This window comes from Hippocampus comes, unplaced genomic scaffold (genome assembly GCF_001891065.2).
Source record: "Hippocampus comes isolate QL1 unplaced genomic scaffold, H_comes_QL1_v1.1 scaffold81, whole genome shotgun sequence".
Classification (NCBI taxonomy): domain Eukaryota; kingdom Metazoa; phylum Chordata; class Actinopteri; order Syngnathiformes; family Syngnathidae; genus Hippocampus; species Hippocampus comes.
In genome coordinates, this window is record NW_017806179.1 from 894,454 (window position 1) to 919,632 (window position 25,179).

General features: G+C 51.9%; 2 protein-coding genes across 7 annotated transcripts in view; one reads left to right on the forward strand and one right to left on the reverse strand.

Annotated features, from left to right (window-relative positions):
• The window catches only part of abcc9 (ATP-binding cassette, sub-family C (CFTR/MRP), member 9), an 18,375-nt gene extending 10,743 nt beyond the window's left edge, over window positions 1-7,632 (reverse strand). Inside the window, exons 1-17 of one of the 4 annotated variants that reach the window (XM_019897684.1) lie at window positions 7,387-7,632; window positions 5,923-5,972; window positions 5,316-5,485; window positions 4,547-4,688; window positions 4,344-4,465; window positions 3,984-4,150; window positions 3,696-3,797; window positions 3,490-3,630; window positions 3,122-3,316; window positions 2,210-2,374; window positions 1,941-2,096; window positions 1,676-1,810; window positions 1,433-1,595; window positions 1,311-1,351; window positions 957-1,099; window positions 485-593; window positions 284-391 (exon numbers count right to left, since the gene is read on the reverse strand). In XM_019897684.1, coding sequence (XP_019753243.1) covers window positions 284-391; window positions 485-593; window positions 957-1,099; window positions 1,311-1,351; window positions 1,433-1,595; window positions 1,676-1,810; window positions 1,941-2,096; window positions 2,210-2,374; window positions 3,122-3,316; window positions 3,490-3,630; window positions 3,696-3,797; window positions 3,984-4,150; window positions 4,344-4,465; window positions 4,547-4,688; window positions 5,316-5,463 — 2,037 coding nt within the window. In that variant the 5' untranslated portion in view covers window positions 5,464-5,485; window positions 5,923-5,972; window positions 7,387-7,632. Of the gene's footprint in view, window positions 1-283; window positions 392-484; window positions 594-956; window positions 1,100-1,310; window positions 1,352-1,432; window positions 1,596-1,675; window positions 1,811-1,940; window positions 2,097-2,209; window positions 2,375-3,121; window positions 3,317-3,489; window positions 3,631-3,695; window positions 3,798-3,983; window positions 4,151-4,343; window positions 4,466-4,546; window positions 4,689-5,315; window positions 5,486-5,922; window positions 6,125-6,430; window positions 6,686-7,386 lie in introns of those variants that run through there. The other 3 variants (XM_019897685.1, XM_019897683.1, XR_002171425.1) reach the window with 3 other exon arrangements.
• Window positions 7,633-10,100: 2,468 nt separating this feature from the next.
• plxnb2a.1 (plexin b2a, tandem duplicate 1) overlaps window positions 10,101-25,179 on the forward strand; it is a 20,072-nt gene continuing 4,993 nt past the window's right edge. Inside the window, exons 1-26 of one of the 3 annotated variants that reach the window (XM_019897677.1) lie at window positions 10,101-10,476; window positions 18,227-18,765; window positions 18,855-19,181; window positions 19,304-19,442; window positions 19,522-19,667; window positions 19,801-19,980; window positions 20,065-20,199; window positions 20,324-20,424; window positions 20,512-20,638; window positions 20,703-20,865; window positions 21,109-21,220; window positions 21,452-21,563; window positions 21,715-21,816; window positions 22,065-22,160; window positions 22,282-22,369; window positions 22,561-22,724; window positions 22,796-22,944; window positions 23,105-23,240; window positions 23,395-23,531; window positions 23,627-23,809; window positions 23,889-24,000; window positions 24,163-24,369; window positions 24,442-24,525; window positions 24,595-24,690; window positions 24,755-24,891; window positions 24,962-25,062. In XM_019897677.1, the coding sequence (XP_019753236.1) occupies window positions 18,256-18,765; window positions 18,855-19,181; window positions 19,304-19,442; window positions 19,522-19,667; window positions 19,801-19,980; window positions 20,065-20,199; window positions 20,324-20,424; window positions 20,512-20,638; window positions 20,703-20,865; window positions 21,109-21,220; window positions 21,452-21,563; window positions 21,715-21,816; window positions 22,065-22,160; window positions 22,282-22,369; window positions 22,561-22,724; window positions 22,796-22,944; window positions 23,105-23,240; window positions 23,395-23,531; window positions 23,627-23,809; window positions 23,889-24,000; window positions 24,163-24,369; window positions 24,442-24,525; window positions 24,595-24,690; window positions 24,755-24,891; window positions 24,962-25,062 (3,844 nt within the window). In that variant the 5' untranslated portion in view covers window positions 10,101-10,476; window positions 18,227-18,255. Of the gene's footprint in view, window positions 10,477-18,226; window positions 18,766-18,854; window positions 19,182-19,303; window positions 19,443-19,521; window positions 19,668-19,796; window positions 19,981-20,064; window positions 20,200-20,323; window positions 20,425-20,511; window positions 20,639-20,702; window positions 20,866-21,108; window positions 21,221-21,451; window positions 21,564-21,714; window positions 21,817-22,064; window positions 22,161-22,281; window positions 22,370-22,560; window positions 22,725-22,795; window positions 22,945-23,104; window positions 23,241-23,394; window positions 23,532-23,626; window positions 23,810-23,888; window positions 24,001-24,162; window positions 24,370-24,441; window positions 24,526-24,594; window positions 24,691-24,754; window positions 24,892-24,961; window positions 25,063-25,179 lie in introns of all 3 variants that reach the window. The other 2 variants (XM_019897678.1, XM_019897679.1) reach the window with 2 other exon arrangements.

Sequence of the window (25,179 nt, forward strand, 5' to 3'; positions counted from 1 at the left end):
GGGATGCGACAGGAAGAGTCGCCTTAAGCGAGGCCGCGCTCGGGGCAAGGCGTTCTCGTGTGAATCCTCCCCACTTCCTGAGAAGTCACGCGCTCGCTCGCTGCGATAACAAACAGCTGCTGAGGAGCTGAGCCGAGCTGGACGTCTTCAGCGCGTCAAACCCGAAGAACATAACGGGCACCTCCACATTTCCAGAATGTTCTCGATGGAGACATATGATGCACGTTCTCGATAGACGTTTTTACGGCCCATATTCTCGTATGCAAGACGACCTTTTTCTCACCTTGACGGCCACATCCTCCGTCTCACTGGGTCTCATCTGCCGCCTGGACGGCTGCTCGTAGTTGTCCATCTGGTAACGTCGAGGCTGCTTCCGGTTGATGGCTTTGGTCTTCGGCGCGCAGAAGACGGCACGTTAGCCTCACGCGGCAGCAGTTTATCAGGACAAATCAGGGAGATGTTGATGCAAGGTGGGAGCACTCACCGCTCCGGGGTGCTTCTTGGCTGCCTCGGAGGGAACGGACATCTCTCCGTTCCTCCAGCTGTCGTCTCCGATCTCGTCGCTCTGGAGGAATTCACCAAGCTTCTGGACACTGGAGCAAACATCGAAAACACGCAGCGCAGTGAAAACGCATTCACCTTCTTCCTGATTTTGGCCTTTTCCCCCATCGTTCTGTTAATCGTAGCGAGTCGTCCAGGCCCTGAAGAAGAAAAGCATCGACAGACCATCGCACTGCCACCACTAGGTTTGACTGTTGGTATCATCTTATCAAATGTTTCCACCAGATGTGACTGGCCGCAAACTCGACTTTCTTCGGGAAACTGCGCAGACAGTTTCCGAAGTGTGCCAAACCCCGATGAGGAAAAAAAAACAAAACAATCTGCAACACTTTTTCACAGCACTGTAATGTACCCTGTGGCAACGACAAGTCACGGCAGCCACAAAATGGCTTCACCTTATGAGCGCCTTGACGGCGAACCTGACGACGGTGGAGAGCAGGAAGAGTGGCGTGACCAGGATGTTGAAGAGCGCCAGCGTGGCGAAGGCCTCCGCGGGACTCGGACCGCTTTTGGTGATGAAGTAATGCATGACAAAAGTCTGCAAGGAGGCGGAACAGGCCTTGAGTACACCAGATCTGGTATACTGGACTTTTTCTTTTTTGAATCAAATCCTGCGTTATTTTGACGTCACATTGTAATTGTTACAATGACACCCTCGTGATCCGAACACCAACCAAACATCACAATCGTTACGGTACCGCATTAGAATTTGTTGCAAATAATTTTCCGGGTAGCCCAGACGAGCTTACCGCCAGGACAGCAGCGATCGGAATGGCGGCATTCATGAAGACTGCACAAGCACAGAAGAGATGATCACGCGGGGCATTCCGACAACAACAGCGGCCTCATTTGTTTATGACCGTCTTCTCACTAGACATGGATGTGTAGAAGGCGAAGGTCTTGAGGCTGGTCAACTCTTTGCCCCGCGTCTCCTCCACGCTGTCGCAGAAGATATTCTCCCAAGCGTACAGCTTCAGCAGCTTGATGCCCTTCAAGATCTCCGAGGTCTTCTTCAGGCGATCGGTGGAGTGCTCCTGCGAGACGCGTGACCCGGGGATTATCGCTTGGCGGTCCCTCCCACCTTCAACCTTGGGAAAAACGCCGTGACGCTCACCAGGGTGCTCTTCTGCATGTCTGCCAGTTTGGTGGCAATGAGGTACTGAACCGGGGCCAGGAGAACAATGACAGACGCCCCGACGACGGCACTCCAGCCCAGCAGACAGTAGAGGAGGATGACTCCCATCACGATCTGGGGAGACCACCAACACAAGGTTCAAGTTTCGGTTGCCATCGGGCATGACAATCTGGTCATAGCTCGCTCTTAAAGTAGGTCAGATTTTTCTGCTTCATTTTTATTTTTTAACCGTTGGTGATGATACCTGCACGGGCATGGCCCACAGGTTGGGACATAGGAAGAGAAACCACATGAGCTGATTGGTCTCGATGGCCACCAGGTTGTTGATCTGCCCCAGCGTCATCTCGCCCATGGACATGTTCGACGTGGACAGACGCAGGATCTTATTGTAAATCATCGCCTGGGAGGAAGAAGAAGAAAACATTCCAACGGGGACCGAGTTGTGAGCTGAGCGGCACCCCGCAAACCACGGCACGTAGCGCTGACGCACATGCCGGCGCCCGTGCGCCTCACCAGCAGGGCTCCGCGTAGGTTGATGCCAGTTTCTATGGTGACGTAGTAGGACGCCTGCAGGAAGGTCCTCTGCAGCACCAGCGCCAGAAAGAGCAGGACGGCAAGAACCGACGTGTTCTGGAGCAGCTCGCTCGACGGCATGAAGTGGACGTCAAAGTAAGTGTCCTGCAACGACACGCGGCATATATATCGCGAGTTGAATTCTTCGAGGAAGTCTTTTTCTTCTTCTTCAGGTGTTTCTCATTCTCTCAAGTCAGTGCCAGGAATTTCCCGCGTCATTCCCACTCGCTTCGCACGATTTTGCCGCCGGTGGCGCGCTGGCTCTTGGATATCAGCCATTCAGCTGTGACAACAAGCGACGACCGCCCGGCGGGTCCTCGTCAACACGGTGACCTTCAGCAGAGTCACTGCCTGAGCGCCGTTGGTTCTGTCATTTGGGTCGCCAGTCAAGGGTAGGACTTATGTGGACAAACAATGGACTGGTCGCCAGTCACTCTCAGGCCACGGAGAGACAAAAAAACTAATTCCATACAGGAAGTCCAGAACTCGGTTGCAAAGGTGAACCTCAGAACCGCCAGGCCGACATGCTAACCACGAGTGCGCGGGCTCCCAATGCAAGCAAGGGTCAAATATTTTCCCAGAGTCTTGTGCTCACACCCAGTGAGTCATTGATTGGTCGGTGGGACCACCCAGCGGCCCATCTTGCGCCGTTCACACTAATTTCGCGCTAATAAAATCAACTTGTGTAAACATGCTAAGTGGTTTGCTCGCGTTTCTACTCGGGGTGTGGAGCTTTGCAATGAAAGACAATTTGATACTTTTCTTCATCCTTGGGCCATGATAGGATTCAAGAGCATTCCGTGTTCGAGTGGAACAATTCAATTTGGTTCGGCTGTATTCGGACGGACTCACCCCTGTCTTGTTGGGAGCGGAGCGTCCGCTTTCCTCGAGCGTCAGGTTCTTGACGATGCCCGAGATGCAGAGCGGCCCGGCGAAGCCCAGCAGGTCGGCCAGGTAGCGGAATGTGCTGCTCAGCAGGATGGGTCGCCCGAACGCCCGATACATGGAGCGCCAGATGGACGGCGCCCGCTCCGGGTTCTCGGCCGTCTGCCGCGGAAAAAAAGGAGCCGACCGCTGACGGTCTGCTAGCTTCATGCTAACTCATCATTCAAAATGCCAGAGACCGGCTAACCAATATTAGCATAGATGCTCCTTTTTTTGTGATGATAATTCGCATGACGCGACTTTATTTTTTTTCACAAGTACGTATCTGGACTAACCCTCTGGTCCTCGTAGGCGTCTTTGAGTCGCAAGTAGTTGGTGAGCGCCCGCATGGCGATGGGCAGCTTGCCGATCTTCTTCAGCTCGATGGGCCTCTTGTGTGCCCCGATAATCAGGGGGTTCATCCACCAATACGTCGCCTGGCCACAGAGGAACAAGGCCGAGCTCGACCTTCGACCGAAATGGGGTATCGGCGTCCTCTTACCTTTGAGAGCAAGTTGACGAAGGGCTGCAGGAAGCGGACCCCGAGATCCTGCAAGTCTTCGGGGGGCTTCACCTTCTGAGGTTTGGCAAAGAAGACGTACTTCTGCCAGGACGAGTGGAGAAAAAAAAAACAACTCATATGAAGGACCACCGGATTTAAAAAAAATAAAGAAATGAAAATCAGGCGTCCTTCAGCTGAACCTCCGACAAGGTCGGTTGGCTGCAGACAAACTAAACCCCATTCCCAAATCTATCAACGTAATCAATGTTCAGGGTGGGCGACACGCACCCTGATCCTGATCACGTTGATCTCGACGGCCATGAGCAGACCGTAGAGCAGCACCAGCAGCGCCGTGATGCAGAATCTCAGATGGCGCATGTCCACCTTGTACATGGCGAACTTCCACAGCTTGATGGACTTGGTGATGAAGGCCAGCACCCAGTAGATGAAGAGCACTGTGGACAATCCAAGCAAAAATTGGAGCGCGCTTTGGACCCAGCAGCAAATTTTCTAAACTTATTTAAGATGATCATTTGGATTCAATGTGTGCAATCCATTTGAACAGAATCATGACTTGAGTCCAGGTCTATTTATTGCTTTATTCGAGCGCAGGGTAAACCGTCTATTCCAATTTAATGTGGAGCTCACCGAGGAGAAGTTTGGGGAAGTTGGAGGTCTCGATGTTGTGGTAGTAGACCACCGACGTGGTGGCCGCCACGAATCCCATGAAGGCTGGCATGAAGAGGTGCAGGTGGTTGGTGTCCATCATTCTACAGTGAGGCGCCAACACAACACGGTATCATTTTCCGCTGCCCCCCACGAAAGGATGCCTCCCGGTGGATGCTGCTCACTTGTTGGACACCACGCCCTCGGCAAACTCGCAGACGTGAACAAAGAGTAGCGAGAAGGTGAGGATCCACCTCAGGTTGTGTCCTGGGAAGTGCAGCCATGTGTTGTGATGGATTTGCACCTTGGAGCTCTGACTGCCCCATCCTGGCACACACACACGCGCACAAACACACACACACACGCACACACACACACACACACACGCACAGTTTTTTATTTTTTCATCAACGACACGGAATCAGGCGAGAGTCTTGTGGGACAGAAGCCACTATGAGTCCTTCTGGTGAGCCCAACCTGGCCACCAGAGGGCAGTATTATACAGTCTGGAGGACACAAATGAAGACTGTACATGACTCAGTCAACTGCGATATTGTTCATTGTTCTTCGCAGAGGATGAAGAAAATATGCCAGAGAGCACTGTTGCTATTTTAGTCACAAATAACATTGAGGCACCCCGATGTATTGATGAGCAGTGAAGCGGAGTCAAGTCAGATTGTCACCATGGCGATCAGTCTTTTTGGGTGCGCTGACCTCACGCTACAATGTTCTATTGTCGGCTACACGTATTGATCCACCCTTTGTCTTCAAATGTCCATCGCTTTAAGTGACTATCGATGCTATGGATGAGCTTCTCCGTGACGTTTTACGTTGTGTCTGCGCATTAAGCAAGCAGAAGGCAAAGTTGCGTGATTTCTGGCAATGTGCAAAGCATCATTTGCTTCGTTTTAGGTTTTGTTTGACAGTGAATTTGGAACTGCAAAGTGTTCTCACCGATAAACAAGATGGGGAAGGTGATGAAGAGCAGGAAGACGTGAGGCACCAGGTTGAGGGCGTCCACAAAGCAGCCGTTGTTCAGCATGCCGTCGTCCACGCTGTAGCCGCTCTTGTTCACGTCATTGCCGCAAAATGACAAGGCCATGGCCACGCCGCTTGACCTCCGCCTGACAACAAGACCGTTACTTGTGTACGAGACCAGTCGACATTTGCTAGACCAGAGCCAAGAAGACCCTTCAACATGTACGAGACGAGAAGAAGCTGCGAGAAATGTGAAGCTGACGAGTCCCCCCCAAAAATATGGCTGCGAGTTTACACTGGTGGCCTGACTCGTTTAGGCTTTGTCGAGTGTTGACTTTCTGTGAAGCAGTGAACGTTAAAGACACTTGACACCCTCCTCCATACATGACTCAAATATCTCCGTGCACTTCAAATGTGCCAAACATAGTACACAGATTTTAATTGGCCAGCCATGACGGCGTGCCTACAATGACGTCATAGTTTCGGGTAAAAGTCACACTAACGCACGTACACACGCAATTTATGAGTGGAGTCTTCACTTTTTTCCAGTGACAAAAGTGGAAATTAAAAGTCCAACATTTACCTCAACAAGATGAGTGAAATCCCACAATCCTCACGGACACATTTTCATTCCTACCAAGGGGGGGGAAAAAAATGAAAAATATGGTCGATAAAAAAGGCGAAAAAGATGTGGTGCGAGCTCAGCGGGGAGGGAAAAGTTGATTATTTTTAGACTTGCGCCAGGATCAGCTGCTCCGCATTCTGACGACCCGCATTCGTCAAATGAAATGCACATAGAGTACCCCGGCTGCCTTCAAAATAAAAGTTATTCTTTGTCTGAAACAAAAATCCTTTAAAAATCAATCGAAACAGACCAACGGGACTAAAAACTGACATGTACGACACAAATGAGAGGCTGCAGGTTACATGAGTCGGGAGTACCTCTCACACACACACACACACACACACACACACACACACACACACACACACACACACACACACGCAATAATAAAATGCTCTCCACATACTTTGGAAACTGTGAATAGATCATACTTAAAACCTCTCACACCTCGTTCGAAAATACTCACTTCATTAGTCCGTGTGAGCGGGAACACTGAAATATGTCTCCGTACCCTCACGAATACGTCACCCCTGTTACGCTGCAACCGTAACTTTAATTTGAAGGCATCTGATTTACAGCTTCCGGTTAAGGCGGGCTTAACTCCCACTATTTTAACAAATTGTCGCCGATCAAATTTCCAAAATTGAAGCAGTTTAACCACTTTGGGGGAGTTGTCTTGGTCTCTAACAAATGCAAATGCGACTTGAAGTCCTTAACTCTTAATTAAAAAGATCGCTCTTTGATTGGCAGCTCAAACAAGCTTGATAGGTCCGTCTGGAAAATCATATTTCATATGAATATTCCAGGAATACGAATATGATTTGACATTCTGAAACAAAACGAAAAAAAAAAAACACAACAAAGCAATTTTATTGTAGTTTACGACGTGCTTCATGTTTGGACGCAGTCCAGCTCCATTCCGAAACATATCGATTTAAAGATGCTTACGTTTGTAAATAATTAGACGGCTACCGCACATAAAATACAACCAATGTGGTATGAGTTGGATGAAAGGTTGTATTCGGTATGCTGAAACTGAACGTTCAACGAGAGGAAAGCTGCAACGCGTTCACATTTTAAATTGTCCCGCTTGTTAACAGCCCTCACTTCCGTTCGTTTAACACAAGGGAGAGCATCTTATATTCAATCCCTGCTTTGCACATAAACACGGTTTTAACCGTCTTTTGTGATGCCGATAGCAGATAGATCTTCACGTGACATAAATATGTTATTTGGGTGCCTATTGAAAAAAATGCACTGCCCCGCAGTGACGACAGTGTCTTATATTGATTATTTGGTCGATGGAGTTTGGAGGGGAGCAGTTTGCGCTGCCTGAGTGCCTTTTGGGGACAAAGCACGTCGTAAGGTGAATTTTCGGACTATCGTCATTGGAAGCGCGGGTGGGACACGCGGGAGACTTACCCGGCGTCTGACGCAGAGTTTGGGGCCTCCAAATTGATGCGGTGCTGCCAATGAGGGGGCTCCGATGTCTTTTAGGTGATGATGACGTTTGTTTGCGCCGGAAATAGAACAAGCAGAATCCACAACGATCCCATATCAATGTAAAAAATGGGTGGGAAGCATGACGACCGACACGCAATTCGATACCTCAAGATTGAGATCGATTATTGATTCGAGCATTTTCCTACTGCATATTTTTACCGGACCAATGTCAAAATATCGCACACGACGGCACAAAGAGTGTTATACAGGCCACTCCGGCATGGGGGCGCTGTAAAACCAAAGAATACATGTCGGTCAAAGCGAATTTTACATAATCCACTGTACTATGATATGAATCATAATCCTTTATATCCCACTTCTCCGAACAGTCAAACGCGCTTTTCAAAGTAATTATTACTGTCTAAATGCAGAGAGTAAGTACATATCACTGTATATTTAGTACTGCAGTAAGAAGTGTAGTACTGACTCCAGTATTATTGTCAGGTTGAATCCATGAGCATCAGGAGATTGCCACGTTCATGTTGTCGCCATGGAAACATCATTTGGAAGGGACTAAAGACGCCGGAAAACATCCACATGGGATTAAGAATTCTGTCAACTGCCCCCCAGCAAGTGTGTGTGCGCGCGCGTGTGTGTGTGTGTGTATACGTGTGCGTGTGTGCATAAACACGTTTAATGGTCTCCCTCAGGAGTCACAAAAACTCCCACTCAACCCTCACCAACTGCTCTTCGTCTGCTTCCATACACGTACACAAACACGCACACGCACGCACACACACACACGCAGTGTGAGAAAGTTGAAGTCTGGCCGAGCAATCGCCCTCGCACAGGAAGTGCAGGCCTGAGGTCACGTGCGGTTCACCATTGAGCCACTAGACGGCGACAAGTCTCTCCTTTTGGGAAGGCGCTAAACATGTCTTCTTCTCACCACGAGAGAGCGTTATCGATCAACATTTGATCCTGGTCGCTTTTCAATCGAAACTATCCATATTTTGGAATTTTGGATCACATTCCTTGGAAACAATTTTTTTTGGGGGGGAGGGTGAGATCAGTCAGAATTAACAACGTTTTCCAATTCTTTTAAAATATTTGTAGTCATCAGAATCAGAATCATCTTCCTTGGCCAAGTATGTCAATGTACACCCGCGTGCTTCGTTGCCTTAAGGCTAACGCCAAAACAACTTTAATTTAAATGCAGTTTCATTCCTCATATTATGGCCATTATTTACATTTCATTTACCCCATTTCCAGGATGAATTATTTTCCCCCCACACACTCAAAATGAGCAGTGCGTACGTGTGCGCGTGTATGTGTGCTGCCACTCCATTCATTTACATGCTCATAAATCATTCATGAGCGACACTTTGCTCTCTCTCTCTCTCTTTCTCTCACACACACACAGACACAAACACACACCTACTTGTGCTTTGGGCAGTGTTCTAATGAGGTGTGAGAAGTCATTTTCAGACAAAAGCAGAGCGGAGTAACGGAGTTCCCCACTGGGCCAGCAGCTTTCCTCGCCTCTCATTTACACCACAAATGCACTTTCAACAGATTAGAGTTCGCGTTGGGTTAGCTAAGGGCAATATCTCGACTGCTGACCTGAACTTTGTCTGTCCAGTCCCGCATGGGAGGACTCATGTGTTGATATCTAAACGGAGTCTTCTTCCCGTCCCTGCCCACAACATTCAGGAGTTGAGAAACAAGATTTCTCCTCTGACTAATTCCCCAACTACAAAGCCTCCATTGTTTTTGAGTGTGCCCCCCTTCCCTCTCCAGGACGCCCCCAATTAGCAGCAGGGGCCGCAGCAACATTGAAGTGGCTTTTGACAGCAGCAGTCAGGCCACAATTGCGCCTCAACGCTCACAGCACGCGAGGGAGGAAAAGCATCAGGATTATCTCTCGAAATGATGAACCGAGTTCAAGTTCAAGCAGCACAGATGCTCTGCAAGTTTTCCAGTGCTTGACATGTTCGTTTGACAATCAAAATGTGAGTCCAGGGTGGCTACCGAGTGCGACAGTCAGAGTGTAGTTTCCTGGTTTGATTTTCAAAATAAATTACAGTCGCCTTAGCACACATTGACTCCATCACATTCACGGGCAAATAATACAAGGCAATGACATTGAAAAATACTTTTAAAAAAACAACAATGATACATTTCTGCGCACAATTTCATTTATGACCACATCTTAAATTTCAATGAACATTTAGAATAAGTAGTAAATAAACTTTTATAATTATTGTAATAATGGCAAATGTATGCTTTTATTCGATCATAAAAGATCACAATCGAAGGTAAAAACAAAATAACAGTACAAGACAAAAATTAAGAATGCAGTTAAAAAAAAAACAAAACAAGAATACATTCATGCTCTTGCAGTTGTGACCGGATAATAAAAAAATGACCGTGAAAACGTTCAAAAAAGGAATGGAATTATAAAAAAGTCCAACACATTTGGAAAATAGCAAAATAAAGATGAACTTTCTGAAAAGAAACCATTGTGAATACAATTAAATGCCTTTTCTTTTTTGATTGACAAATGTAATGACAATTATTGACGAATGTAATGACACTAATTGCGCATGATCCAGTAGAAAGAAGGCGCAAAGTGCAACCCGAAAAAAAAAAAAAAACAACTATGTGGTTCGTTTATTATGAAAGAACTTCCGGGGCTCGCTGCGGCTCACTACTGTTGAAGGTAACTTGACAGACGCGCGGGGGCGCTACGGCCGGGGAGAGAGAAAAGGAAGCTTCTTCATCATCATCATCGTCATCGCTCGCTTGGCTTGACGGGAGCGCGACCTTCGAGCCGAGCACGCCGCGCGCGAGCGCTCCTCGCCGGGCTATTCACCGGACACACTTCGCAGAGGTTTGGAGCAGATTGAGTTGGAGCTTCTCGGGACCCGTTTTTTCTTCCCCTTTTTTTCCCCCTGGGAATGTTTTTCAAGTTGTTTGGGCACACCAGGATGTAAACACTTCCCCGGTTTTCCACCGCTGTTACATTTTTTTTGGGAAGAAGCGAAGCCACAGGACGACGGCGCGAGGGTAAGTCGACACTTTTTTTTTAAAGGGCAGTTTATCCAGGAAATAGTCCGCTCCTTCTCAAGAAGTGAGTGAGCAGCGTCACACCGGACTCTGCTTACAAAACACCCAATTCAGTGTCCGCTTGGACGCGGTCAAGCGACGGTTGACTCGCCGAGCAAAAGTTTCGTCGTTGGACCAACCGGTGAGAGATTTGGGATGATCGGCACGCGTTTCACCCTTGCACTGGCTTGACTGAGCGGGCACGGGGAGCTTTTCCAAGCGCTTTTGAAGGCAGTTGCTGCTGCCGCTTTTACCTGAAGGAGTGGCTGAATTGTTGCTGCGTCGAATTTTGTTTTAGCTGCTATTTCCCTCGGATCTCGTCTGGCGTGAACTTTGACACGAATGCCGATTGGTTTACGTCGGGCGTGCTGATTCTCTACAGCACGCCGACCTGGATGCGCAGGCAGGCGCCTTGCCTGCTGTTTAACAAGGCGACCTAGATGTGAGCTTTTTTTTTCTCGTTCGAGTTTGGCACGAGGGGACGAGTGGAATGTGTCTGGGACCAATCAGTACGCAGAACATCTGGAGCCTCTCCGCGCAGCTCCCTGGGCTGATCCTGTTGAGCAAGTCTGCAAACAGCCTCGAGAAAGCCAACACCTCTCTTGATTGCAGCGCTTTTGACATCGGAATATCATGCCAAATTCATCCTTAAAAGAAGAGAAAGTCGTCACGTCCTCTAAAAAGAAATTAGATTGGAATCGAGGCCAGATAAGGACTGTTTGTTTTTTTAATTTTGTAGCTCCAAGGAAGGTTGGCGAACCACATTGGAATCCATCATGTGGCCATGATCAGTCTTGTCTGAAGCCCCTAAAAACAACACTGGGATAAAAACAATTCAAATTTTCGGATATAAATTTTACTTTGGTCCTGAAAGTAAAAAATATTTCAAAGGAATGAGAAGAAGAGGAGGCTGACAGGAATGAAGTCACGTAAAAAATACAGTACATTAAAAAAAATCAACTACAGTACTTTGTTGCATTCCAAAACTGACATTAATGTCAATTCATGACTGAGAAAGAATGTCAACATAATCAATTTTATATCTGCCTTTTTTTTGGGGGGGGGGTTGCTCATTTTATGTCATTTGGCCAGCAAAAGACGCTTCCACTTCTCAAATTAAAGTGTAATTCTTCTCTGTGTTCAACAGGGGGCATCCCCATGTCTTCCAATTCATATGACGTCATTCATTTGCGCCGTTGTAGTGCAGCAAATGTTGGACTTGTCTCTTTCGGAAAGTAAGGTCCACCGCACACCAAACAATGTGGACGAAAGCTGAAACCGTCAAAGTGTATGAAAAAAAAAAAAATCAATGTTGGAAACTCCCCTGCCACGCATCCTCCCCCCTTACTGTCCTGTTTGTTTTTTTCTGAGGTGACTCATCCGATGACAATCCAGCACCCGGCAGTTGTCTTCGTCTTGTTTTTCTTTTTTAAATCCCATGACGGCATCGACTCCCAAATGGTTTTGGAGTTTGAGTTGCGATGACTCCTCATCCACGTATGAAAACCGTCCGTGGCGTTGCCGTGCGTGGAATGTGATGGAAGGCGATGGCGCCGCGGTGGGCGTGGCTAACCCGTCCCGGTCGATGAGCTGTCGGTCAGGCGCCAGGCTTGCGTTCAGGTTGTCAGAGTGCAACGAATCAGGCCGTGTCATTCAAAGAGGACAACAAAAAAAATGTCAAGTCCATGAATGCTGGCCTTCCTGCTCTCTCGGTCGGCTTCCAAAGGCGCTCGCTCGGATCGAATAGCACTCGAGGGAGCGGGAGAGGCGACGACGCTCGGAAGTTTTGTCCGCTGGCGTCAGTCGCGGGGCCGCCGCGGAACGCAGGAAGTGAAGCCGGCCACAAGGTCGCAACGGTCGGAGGACGCCGCATGTGTTGGACGAGTGATGCCTTTTCCGTTGCCGTCTCACATTCCCGAAACAGCGCCGTGGCAACTTTTGGTTTCCGAGTGGAAGCGGATGGAAGCCAAACTGTGCACAAGTTAACACGGCCATGCTACTAGTGCTACTAGTCAAGAGCCAGATTTTAAGGAGGAGCATTTTCTTTGATTGGCCACTTTTGCTCGCAGTATTGCAAGGGAAGTGTGAGCCTTGATGGCCTTCCTGTGCGTGTTTGCACATGAGCGGGGCGTGCGGCGCCGCTGTTTGGTTTTCCTGCAAGCGTTAGAAGGTCGTGTTTGCTTCTAAGGCCATGTGTCGCTCGGTGCTCAATTTGTGACACGACTTTCAGTGGCCACTTGGATGTCGTCTTCCTCACATCCTTGCCATGTTTTGTCCCGCACTACGGCGCACCCGCGCAGGGGTCAAAGGTAACTCGGGGTGCAGTCGCTGATGTCATCAGTCACATGGATGTCAGGAATGGAAACCGCGACGGGGAAACAACAGCACTTCCCTCTCCGCGTCTTTCACCTTTGCTTTCTGTTTATGGCTTCAGTCCGGTTTCGTGGGAATATGGATCGAAAGATGACAAACAAAGCAAGAAGCGTGAAGCAATGTGACAGCGTTGATATGGAAATGTGTGTGTGGAGCGGAGGACTGAGTTGGAAGACGCTCGGCGGGAAGCTGCATCTCATTAGCATTGTTTGTGCCAGGCGGGAAGCTGCCAGTCGCTCACACACACACACGCGCGCACACACGCACACACACGCAACGGTTTTGAAGGACACAGAGCCGACTGGATGACCTCCAAGCAAATGCCAGCCCCCTTCATTGTGTGTGTAAATCTGCACACACGTGCGGATTGGTGACATTCGAGTGGTGCAGTCGCAATCGCGCGATGCCATCCAGGGCCTGGCTCTGTGTGGCGCGCGTCCGCCTAGTCGACGGTGGCCCGCCCACGCGCGTCGTCACCGCGGCGCGTCGATGCTCATCGCAAACGCGTTTCTTGTCAGCCAAGAAGAGATGTTGCGGACTCCAAATGGAGGCGGCGACTCTCTTTTTACACCCGCGCACGAATATAGCGAAGTGCAGTCCTGATCGCCAGCGTTCGTGTCGCCGTCGACATTGTGAGAAAGGCGCCATTGTTCAATTTGCGGCAGGATTGAGGGCTTATTTCAGGCTGGAAATGCCGCCGTCGTCGTCGTCATCCGCGTGGGAACGCCAAGAATAAGAGAAACCTCTGAGGGCAAGCGATACTCAAGGCGCCGACGCTTGTCACTGCGAGACGGGCAGGCAAGCCGCTCACCTCGTCGCAACGCCCTGATGACTATTCACGGACCAGCAGCAGCAAGCAGCAAGCATCCAACAGTGAAAACTTTTCTTGTCTTGACCGGCAATTGCTTATTTATTTAACCCCCACCCCCCCCACGTTGTGATCTTCACAAAAAGCTCGCCGAGTTGCAACCCCTGAGCCATCATGGTCACGAAAGCCGGGATAGACGGCATGAATCACACTTGACCTTGATAAATCGTGATTTCGGAAACCGCACTCTATTTTTAGGGGAAGAAGAATCCCCAAAAGCAGAACTTGACTGGCTAGCTCGCAGCAACATTTTCCCAGCAAACCTTCTTCCCGTTTTTACCAGACTTCCTCACATGACCGAAAACCCGATTGCTGAGCAAAAAGTGGACCGAATGCGCTTGTTGTAACGCTTTCAGGCCAATGGATTTTTCTCTGGTGACACTTCAAACTATGAAAGGGCTTTTCATGACTTTCGTTTATTCAAACGACAGCTCAGAAATGCTCCACGAGCGGCTGGAATTGAACGTCAGTTTGCCATTCCCGCCGTGACCTCTCATCTTTTCTCATCGTTGCGACGCACACTTTCGAGCCCCTCCGGCAAAACGACATCCTGAAAACGGGCATCGAAGCTTCCGAAAAAATACAAATCAAAACACGTCAAGCTGAAACAAGCGCATGAGAAGATGCACGGATTGGAGCTAAACGCAAGCAAGCATCTGGAAGGAATGAGAATCAACGCAAGTCCTCCTTCGAGACTTTGTCCGACTTTCCCCGCATCTCACATGGGGGTGGGCGGGGGGGGAAAGCCCCCACTGTCCCTTTGGAATTCCAGCCTGACGTCAGTTAATGCGCAACACATTTGCAGTTGGCAGCCGCTCGCCTCCTCCATCTCCGCCTCAGCGCTTCGCACACCCTTTAACGCCAACGACAGTGTGTGTGTGTGTGTGTGTGTTAGGGTCGAGAGGGTGAAAGGGTTAATTGAAGGCCTTGGGACAATTAGTTTGGTGTTTTTTTTTCTGAACGACTTCTTGCAGAAACTCCTCACGTATCAGCTAAGTCCCGACATTTCATCGCACCTCGAATGGAACTCTGCAGGTATCGCAGCTCGTGTGGACGTGGACCTGCGGCATCGGAGTTTTTGAATTCGGAACGCGCCAGTGTCACCAGTGAATCCTCGTGGGGCCGATCGGCATCGCTTCTGACAAAAGTCGTTTGCACCAAAGCACAACGACGAAGAGCTCGTCATGCGCCGCGCAGAGCAAGGCATGCTAACCGCGAGGCTAACGGGAGCTGGATGGGTTTTGTTGTTGTTTCGTTTCATGTCGCATTTTTCAAAAACAAATTCTCAGCATTGAGAATCCAAACTTCAACTCCGAAAGTCAACTTCAAACTAGTTTTTTTTTTTCACCGAAAAGTCAATTTTTTAAAAAAAATCCACAAGCTTACGCATCCAATGTGTTGTGTGTCGCTCAGCAGCTCCAAAGTTGAAAGTGCGGCCTCAGCAAAAGTGCAAATGCGTTTGGGTTCCGCCTACCTCCCACCCTTGTTTTTTTTTTTAAACGCTTGTCTCATCCCACTGACTCAGTGCCATGATCTGCGTGTGTCCCGCCGCCGGCTGCCAACTCGCATTAAAGCGTGTCGGGTCTGCCGAATGTGCATTTGCGTCATTTCCAAAACGGTCGCTCGTCGGCTGTCGTCCACGCAGAAAGGGGGAGGGTACTTTTCGATGTCCCACTGGTCAGGTAGAAAGCAAAAAAAAAAAAAAAAAGCGCGCTTCAACATAAAAAAGAAAAAAAAACCAACAGTCACAATAAGTGATTGTGGTTTTCAATTGTATTTTGTCATTTCGAGCTGATGAGGCGGATTCTTCAGTTTGGGGTTGTAGCGCCACCCGTGGCCCCTGAAAGCCAGCGCATGCGTTTGTTCCCACGTTGACATCGAGGAAGGGGCTGCGTGTGTTGTTTGAACGAAGGCCTGACTGCTTTCAACGTTCCGGGAGTCCCTTGGGAGGGCACGTGAAAGTCCTCGGTTGTGTTGTTTGAGTTCTTCCTCCACCCCCGGCGAGGTCACGACCTTCCGAGCCTCGCTCAGGAAGTTGTTGACGGCCATCCACACAGGAAGTCGGCTTCCTCTCATTCCTCCCCGCCGTCCATCCCGGGCACATTCCTCGACCGCTTTGCACAAGCCGCATTCCGAGGCCGGCCTTTCTCAGTGCGTTCGTGTGTCCGTGTTTTTGGTGTTCCTTTGTTGCTATTTTGAATATTTCTTTCTGCAAAGGACCTCATGCTCCGTTTTTAGGTCTGAAAAGAGCCACGTGACCACAATTTCCTCGGATATGATTTGATGAAGTTGGACGTGGGCCAAACACATTTTTTGTGTCCACCCGGTTGACTTTGCACTCGGTGCGTTGGCCACAGAGTCCCGCTGCTTGATGATGGCAAACTTGCCAGTCACTTCTCCAGCTCCCTTTCATCTTGGCCCCCCCACCCTTCCACCTGTCTCTTATCTTGACCTTCATCTCAGACGCAAAAACCTCCACTGGGCTCATTAGCCTGTGTGCTGGTTACGTCATGAGATCATTGCAATTTTACATTTTTTATCTTTTGATAATTCATTGCAATATTGAGACGCATGCCCCCCCCCCCCGCCTCTCTCGCTCTCTCTTTTCCTGCTTTTTTTTCCCCCCTTTGTATCTCTCGCCCAGGCAGGCCTTTGGCTCCCACGTCTGCTGGCGTGGTCAGCAGTTCATATTGGAACGAAAGATTAATGGAGCGAGGCTTCAAAAAGATCCCAATCTGCACCGTCACGACAAAGACGCTCGCTTGCACGCGCGCGCTCACACACGCATTCTGCGGCAGACGCGAACACCCTGTGGTGTACTTTCACTTTCTCCAGTGACTGCTGAGCGCCTCCTTATCTGAGTGTCTGATTGAGAATCCCGTTGTCCGCGCACACGCATTCACGCACGCGTGCCACGATAAGCAACAGCCATGACGGCCCCGAAGATGAACGGAACAGAAGTATAAAGTAGACAGTTTATGAGTTTGCGAAAAACAAATCGGTGCCTACCTTCGCGGGAGACCTGACGCGGAGGCGTGGCTCGCACTTTTGCAGCCCCGTTAACTCTCGTACGGTTTTCAAATGCTTCTCTCGGGCCCTCCGGATCGCCATTCGTTGCGAGTGCCATCGGGGACTTGTACACGAAGTCACGAATGAGCCTTGACTGCGAATAATCAAAATAAAAGCTAGATCGCAACAGCTCTGCCCGCAAACCGCAATTGCAGCCTGCTGGTAACAACTTCCGGTGACGCGATTCACCCGCCCCCTCGTAAGTAAAAGTTCACCTGCTTTATTTTATTTCACTGTATTTTTTAAATACTTTTTGTGAAAGTGAGACTGGTAGGATGATTAGGGTGCAGTGTGCGTTCACACAAAAAATAGATATATGACGAACATGCACAGACACACATTTTTTTTGTTTGCTCGACACCGCTCGCGATCGACTTGGGACCAGTCTTAGAACGAGCTTTTTTTTTTTGGGTGGTTTGTTTTGGAGTGGTGGTCCCTAAGATTCTTCTTCTGTCAAATTCTGCCTCAAGGTTTTGGAAACGCTGTACTTGAGGCCGTTGTTTCGGTTCTGTGTCGGCGGGGGCGGCGGCGGTGGGCTGTTGAATGTGGTCAGTGTCGGGCCGCCTGTGTCGCCCCCTTTGTCTCGGCGAGTGGCGGCTCGCCTCTTTGCGCCCGTCCAAGTTGTTACCCCGTGGTACCGTTGCGTCGCCTGCGAGCTATTTCGTTTTGCGATCGCGCTTGTCAGTGATGTCGCGCGGCAAAATCGCGGCGGTGCGAGGACGTCACGCACCGCACGTGTCAAGTCACGATCTCCCGAGACTGTGTACCTAATGAAGTGGCCGGCGCGTTCTGCATATTCGCAGCGCGATGAGGACGTTGGTGTTGGAACAGCCACGGGCGGCCGCGAAAATTAAATTTAAAAAAAATCCCGGCGCATTGGCGGCTCGTGACGGCGGCGTCCCCACCCTCGTCGTGTTCCTCGTCCATCGCGAGCACTTTGCACGCAGCACACAATTAAGTGCTCATTTGTGGTGACAAAATAGGGAGAACGTGTGTCGCTTGCGACTTTCAGCTTCTCCGCAATCGTCTGCGCGCCCTCCACAAACTCTTGTTTGGTCTTTCCTCAACTTTGCTTGGAGGACAAGCAGACGTTTGTGACGTCACCAAATGCTCAGCGGGCGTCTTCCAGCGTTTGTCGACCGAATTGTCTCCGGCTCGCGGAGATGAAGTGCTTGGGACTAATGACTTGGTCCCACCCAGCGCGATGGAAGATTTACTGGCCATAACTTCTTAAAAAGCTTCAATTCGTGTGTAAATCCAAACACTCCCCGACTTCGACGGCATTTTCCCACCAGAAGGCGGTCTTGAAGGTCACGTCTTGAATCGTTGCAAAGTTTTGATTTGGACGCGGTGCTCAACTCGAATGAACTCTAAGAAACTTTTCCGCGGATGGCTCTTCAGGTTTCCTTGCTCGTCCGTCGGCAGCCGCGATGGAGCGCCGTCGGGCGTGGCCGTTCCTGGTCACCGCGGCGACCGCGTTCCTCTGCGCCTCCTGCGCAAAGACCCCGGAGTTCCCCTCCGACACGCTCATCAACAACGTGGTCCAAGACCCCCGCACGGGGCGGCTGTACGTGGGGGCCGTCAACGCCCTCTACCAGCTGTCGGCCGACCTGGTGGCGGAAGCCCACGTGGAGACGGGGCCCCGGCGCGACAACAGGCAGTGCACGCCGCCCATCACGGACGCGTGCGAGGACGCCGCCGAGACGGACAACCACAACAAGCTCCTCCTGGTGCACGGCGCCCAGGACAGGCTGGTGGTGTGCGGCAGCATCTTCAGGGGCATCTGCTCGCTCAGGAACCTCAGCGACGTGGAGCACGTCATCTACTTTAGCGACAACAAGGGCGAAAAGTCGTACGTGGTGAGCACGGAGGAAAGCGTCTCGGTGGTGGGCGTCATGTCCTACTTCACCAAGGAGAGAGACAACTTCACCGTCTTCCTGGTGAGGAGCAAATGATGCGAGTTTGTTTGTTCAGTTGGTTCCCGCATCTGCCGAAACTCACCGTTCTCAATCCTCACGCCGCCGGCTAGGTCGCGAAAGGCTACGGCAGCCACGACAGCACCAAGCTGATCTCCACCCGCATCCTGCGGGACTACGGCGAGTGGAACATCTTCGAGAACATCATCGACGCCTCGGCCGTGCAGGCCAACCCCTTTGTGTTGCGCTACCTGCATGACTTTCGCTTCGCCTTCAAGGACGGCACTTTTGTCTACTTCCTGTTCTCGCGCACCCTCGGCGTGCAGGACACCAAGAACTTCACCTTCGTCTCACGCTTGTGCGAGGACGACCAGAGCTACTACTCGTACACGGAGCTGCAGCTCAACTGCAGCGCCTCAAACAAATTCAATAAAGTTCAGGTAACAAAACAGAAAAAAAACAAAAAAAAAAATCCTGGAAGTAGCCCGAACTACTTTCTTTCAATGTTGCTCGACTTGGTTTTGTTTGAAGGACCCTGTTGTTGGTCTTCCTCCCCCCGCAGGCCGCCTACGTCACGACACCGGGCGAGGTTTTGGCTCAGAATCTGACCAGTTCGGGCAACTACGGGTCCGTCCTGGCTTCCGACAAGGTTCTCTTTGTCACCTTCACCTCCGATGACGATCCGAGCACCTCGGCCATGTGTAGGTCTTCTTTCGCGATGGCCAAGTTCCAAAGTCGCCCGATTGTCGGCTTCAACGGGGTCGTCCTTCCGTCTGCCAGGCATGTACCCTCTGCGCGCCATCAACACCAGGCTGCGGAAGATCATCGGCGCCTGCTACAGCGACGGCGGCCTCATCGACGACAAGCCGGCCGTCTACTCGCCGTACTCCACCAAGTCGGGCGGGTTGTGCAGCACCACCAACAAGGTGAGCCTTCGAGGAAAGCATCCGCCCCTTCTGAATGCACCGAAGAGCCCGTACGCGTAAAGCTCCGTCATTTTGTTTTTGCTCACTTTGACGCCGCGTCACGCTTGTGTCGGTTTTTCTTCTTTGCCCTCAGCCCGACATGGTGTTCAAGTACAAGTGCGGAGAGGAGTTCCTGCCGTCGCCGCTGGCCAGCAAAGCCAACGCGGCTCTGGTGGCCGAGCCCTCCCTGGTCCGCAAGGGCGTCATGACCGCCGTGGCCGTGGCGGTGGAGATGGGCCACGCCGTCGCCTTCCTGGGCACCGCCAACGGAGAGGTACGCCGTAACCCCGGGCGACGACGCTCAATGGTGTCAAAACGCACGGGAGCCGACGCGCCTTCAGTCCGGCTTGTTTCCCAGGTGTTGAAGTTGCACCTGGCGCCCCACCCGGAGGTTTACGGCCGGGCGTCGGGCGAAGTGACGGGCGACAGGGTCAACAAGGACCTGCTGCTGGATTCGCAACTGCGCCACTTGTACATCACCAGCGAGAAAAAGGTGCTCGCGTTTCGTCTGCGCGGCCAACGGATGACGGCGCCTGACGGCAGACGTTTTAAATGAATGCAACAATTTGCCCCGTTTCGTAAAAGTAGTTCATGCTCACCGTTTGAAATCGGTTTAGATCACCAAGGTTCCCGTGCAGTCGTGCCACCTCAAGACGGACTGCCAGTCCTGCATGTCCCTCAGGGATCCGTACTGCGGCTGGTGTGTTCTGGAGGGAAGGTAGGCTTTTCGCTTTGCAAATGTCATGAAATGAAGTCCAACGGCGCCGGGCGGGTCTGAGGGCTCATCTCGTTGCTCTTGTTGCAGGTGCACCAGGAAGCAGGAATGCAGCAGGTGGACGGAGGAGAACACCTGGCTGTGGTCGCCCAATCAGCAGTGCGTGCAGATCCGGGCCTTCGACCCGCCCAACCTCAGCTGCCACAAGACGCAGCAGGTACGCCGATGTTTGGACGGGGCGGCGGGGGAGGCGAGCGATTGATGGATTTGCGTCCCCTCAGGTGGACATCAGCATTCCGGCGCTGCCCAGGCTCAGGCAGTCGGACCAGCTGCACTGCCTCTTCGACGGGTCCCCGACCCTCGCCGTGGCGGTGGGCAGCCCGGCCGTCGTCACCTGCTCCTTGCCGGACCCCACCGAGATCCCGGCCACGCCTATGCAACAAGGTAAAGCCCGCAGCTGGCGCAGATGATAAATAAGCAGTCCCGTGCTACTTAGCCTGCAAAAGGGGGGGGGTGACGACGCCCGACTCAGAACGGAGGAGGCTCTCAGAAAGAACCTTGAGGGACATTGGCAGATAGTCAAGAATCGTGTTTCAAGGCGCCGCTGTGCCGGCGATGAATGTCAGATGCGAGGCCGGCATCAGCTCGTTGATACTGTACAAAGTAGGCGTGTGCCCGTGTGTCCAGACTACGTGTCAGTCCCGGTGAAAATTGTGGTGAACAACAAGATCGTGGTGACGTCGGGAGACTTTCACTTCTACAACTGCGCCGCAACAGTCCGGAAGAATCCCAAAATACCGTAAGACAAACAAACGCGGCTCACAAAACAACCGCTTGTATGCCTTTCTGTGACTCCTCCAGTCTCTCTGTTGCAACTTTCCGGTGACTGTGGCTGGAGGAGTCGCAAACGGGCATGCAAGAGGACTTTAGTGGTCGAGTCCTGGATCAAACTATTGTGAATTATTTTTATTATTTATATGTGTCCAGTCACATTGTGCATTTCGAACCCGTGTGTGTGTGTACGTGTCAGGTGCATTTCGTGCGTGACCAGCGAGTGGGGCTGTCAGTGGAACGCCCGAGAGCACCGATGCAGCGACATGGACGGCGCACTGGACGGAAGTCACATTGTCAAACATCAACAGGTTCAAGCTCGCTCCCTTTTTCAACCGCTTTAGCTCTCGCGCACAAAAAAACTACAACAAAAAGTGCTATTCTCTGCTAACTTGTGAATTTGATGTGTGTGTGTGTGTGTGTGTGTGTGTGTGTGTGTGTGTGTGTGTGTGTGTTTTCAAGCCGGAGCGTTGTCCTCAGTTCGAGTCTCCGGAGCCGCTGCTCATCCCCGTGGGCGTCGAGGTCCCCATCAGCTTCCAGGGAAGAAATCTCGACATCTACTCGGTGAGGACACAAGCGTGTCAATGCAAACATCACGAAACTTTGAAAGACTTTTTTTTTTTTTTTCTCTTAACTCGATTGAATCTTACATTGTGTTTGTCTGTGACACATCTGTCGGCACGAGATCGGTCTACATTGCTGTAGTCTGACGTCAGCAAAACAGTTTTTGACACTTTTGCGTTGAGGCGCCTCAGGCATCAGTGTGTTGGATTGCGTGCGCGCGAAGGTTCAAGGTGTTGTGTGGCGCTCAGGGTCGCAGGTTCGTGATGGGCACGGAGTTGATGAAGCAGACCGAGGAGGAGGTGACGCAGGAGGGCGGCTCCAAGTTCAAATTCCGAGGATACGAGGTAACACCCCCCCGCCCCCCCCCCAACCCATTTCTGTTGCCCTTCCTGGGCTTTCGTCGCTCTGTTGACAAAACGCGGACACCCGGTGCATTTCCTCTTGTGATTTTGCTCCCGTGTGCAGTTTTCGTACGACAAGCGGCAGGAGGTGAACGTTTCCTTCCATGTCATAGAACGGGACACCGAGCGCAAGATTGACAGCAGGCTCACAGGTGAGCGCAGGAGGGGCGCAAAATCCGTCCCAGACGTCAGGAAATGCTCCTCGAATCAAATTGTTTTGATGAAATCATGAGCTACGGACAGCTCGCGTGACTGATTCAAAACATTTGTCAAATATGCGTACCGGTGTGATTTTTCATTGCATCGAATGCAACCGCAGTGACGCGAATGTGTTGTGCGGCAGTGGTCGTGTACAACTGCTCGGTGGCCAGAGACGACTGCAGCCTGTGCAAGCACGCCGATGCCAAGTACGAGTGCGTGTGGTGCTCCGCCTCGCAGGCGTGCGTCTACCGGCAGCTGTGCCCGGCGCCGCCGCCCGCCTTGTGCCCTGCGCCCCAAATTACAGACGTGAGACCCACCTTATTGACGTTTGCCGTTGGGACTTTGATGGCGGAGGTTTGCTGCGGTTTCGCATTCAGATCGTCCCTCGCTTCGGGCCGCTGAGCGGACGCATCTCGGTGACCATCAAAGGTTCCAACATGGGCATCAAGAAGGACGACGTCAAGCGCATCAGCGTGGCCGGCGTCGAGTGTCAACACCTGCAAGACAAATACTCCGTCTCCACCAGGTACCGCGCATTGACAGCGGCGTTTAAAAAGTCTGCACACCCCTTTACAAGTGATCATTTTTTTGCGGGGGGGGGGGGGGGGGGAGACAAAACAAACAGAGATACCAAGACAAATCATTTCAAAGCTTTTATCACCACGTGTGTGACTCCCCCCCCTCAGCGTGGTGTGCGAGATCGGGCCGGCCAAGCGGACGCCGCCGTCCGACCTCCCGGTGGAGCCCAGCAACAGTGGCGTGGTGGAAGTGGAAGTGGACGGAGGGCGCACGGGGAGGTCGCAGGTGGTCTTCACCTATCGGGTAAGGAAAGGACGCAAGGATGTCAGTCAATCAGTCTGCCCCCCCCCCCTCTCCCTCCGTCACTGTTTTTGTTGTTCCCGGGAAGGCAAATTCCTCGTGTGTTTTACCTACTTGGCCAATCAATCCGATTGTGATTGGTGTCCATTTTGTCCAGGACCCCAAACCAGAGACGGTGCATCCTGGGAAAGGTCCGGCGGCCGGCGGGACCGTCATCACCATTGGCGGCCGAAACCTGGACACGGCCACCAAAGATGATGTCACCGTCTCGGTGGGCGGAGTTCCGTGTCAAGTGTGAGCCATCGCATTGAAACGTCGCGACTCGATGAAGACGCGTTTGGCGCTCCAAAGTACTGAAGTGTCCACGCGGGGACGCGCCTTCTGTTCAGCCTTTCCTTCGGCGAGCTCATCACGTGTAAGACGGGAAAGTATCGCGGACCCAAGGTCCCTTCCGACCTGCTGGCGGTGAAGGTGAACTACGGGCGCAACACCAGCAAGGAGGTGGCGGCGGCCTTCCAGTACGCCGACAACCCCAAGATCGCCGACTACTCGCCCAAGTCTAGCTTCGTGTGGTGAGCGCCTCGGACGGGTTTTCGAGCTTGGCGAGCGCCGCGCGTTTTTTTTTCTTGCTGACTTTTGTTGCCTGTTCAGCGGCGGGCGGCGGATCGTCGTGACGGGAAGCGGCTTCGATTTAATCCAGAGGGCCACTTTGAAGGTGCTGCCCACCGCCGATGACTTCTCGCCGGACAACGCCACTGTTGAGGTGGGCGTCGCCCGTGCGTCCATCCGTCAGCCATCCGTCTTTTCGTCTGTCATCGAGCCAGCATCCTTTTCTTTCCGTTCATCCGATGGACAGCTCCCCACCAATCTTCTGTCTTGACCGCAGCTCATTTATCAATGTTTTTGTTTTTTTTTTTTAAACCAGTTTGCGCAAGAGTCACTGAGCAAGAACGACAGCGTGGTGGAGTTCCTGTCGCCGGCGGTGATCTGGAGCGACAGCCGCTCGCTGCGCGCCGTCCTGCAGCTGGACAACGCCGAGGAGGAGCTGAAGGCCTTCACGTACCACCCGGACCCCACCTTCAACGAGCTCTCCAAGACCGTCATCACCGTGACCAGCGTCATCATCGTCACCGTGAGCGCCGCCCCTCCCGCTCCGGCCCGATCGACCGGCCGCCACTCAGGCGGCTTCCTCTTCTGAGCGCAGGGTCGAGGCTTCGCCAAGGCCATGACGGCCGCGGAGGCGCAGGCGTTCGTCGGGGACGCGTCCTGCAACGTCAGCATACTTCAGGTAAGAGTGGCCGAGCGGGGGCTGCCGCCTGGGAGGGAAATCAGCGCGCCCCCTTGTGGATGCCTTCAGGATGACAAGCTGATCTTGGACGCGCCGTCCTCTCAGCCGCGAGCTCGGTCCAAACGCCAACGCAGGGACGCGGCCAACGACCCTCTGGAGCTTGTGGTAAACGCCCACTTGGCCGGGACGCTCGTTGACGAGCCGGGCGGCTAACGCGGTCCTCGTCTAGGTGAAGTTCGGTCACGGCGAGTGGATGGTGGGCTCGGTGTACTACGCGTGGAAGGACGACATCCCTCTGGCCATCATCGTGCCCGCCGTGGTGGTGCCCATGCTGCTCTTCATCGCCGTGTCGGTCTACTGCTACAGGTGAGGCCTGCCGCCGCGCCCCGCCCCGCTCGCGGCCGCCACGCAACCCGCTTCGCTCTTTGCTCCGCAGGAGGAAGAGTCGGCAGGCCGAGCGCGAGTACGAGAAGGTCAAGCATCAGCTGGAGAATCTGGAAGAGAGCGTGAGGGATCGATGCAAGAAGGAGTTCACAGGTCCGAGCAGGAAATCTTGGGGGGCATCTTTCCCTCCCTTCCTTCTTTGCCGCTCTGATGTTTCGGAGATATTTCAAGCTTTTTTTTTTTTTTTTTTGTCTCTTCCCCCCCCCCCCC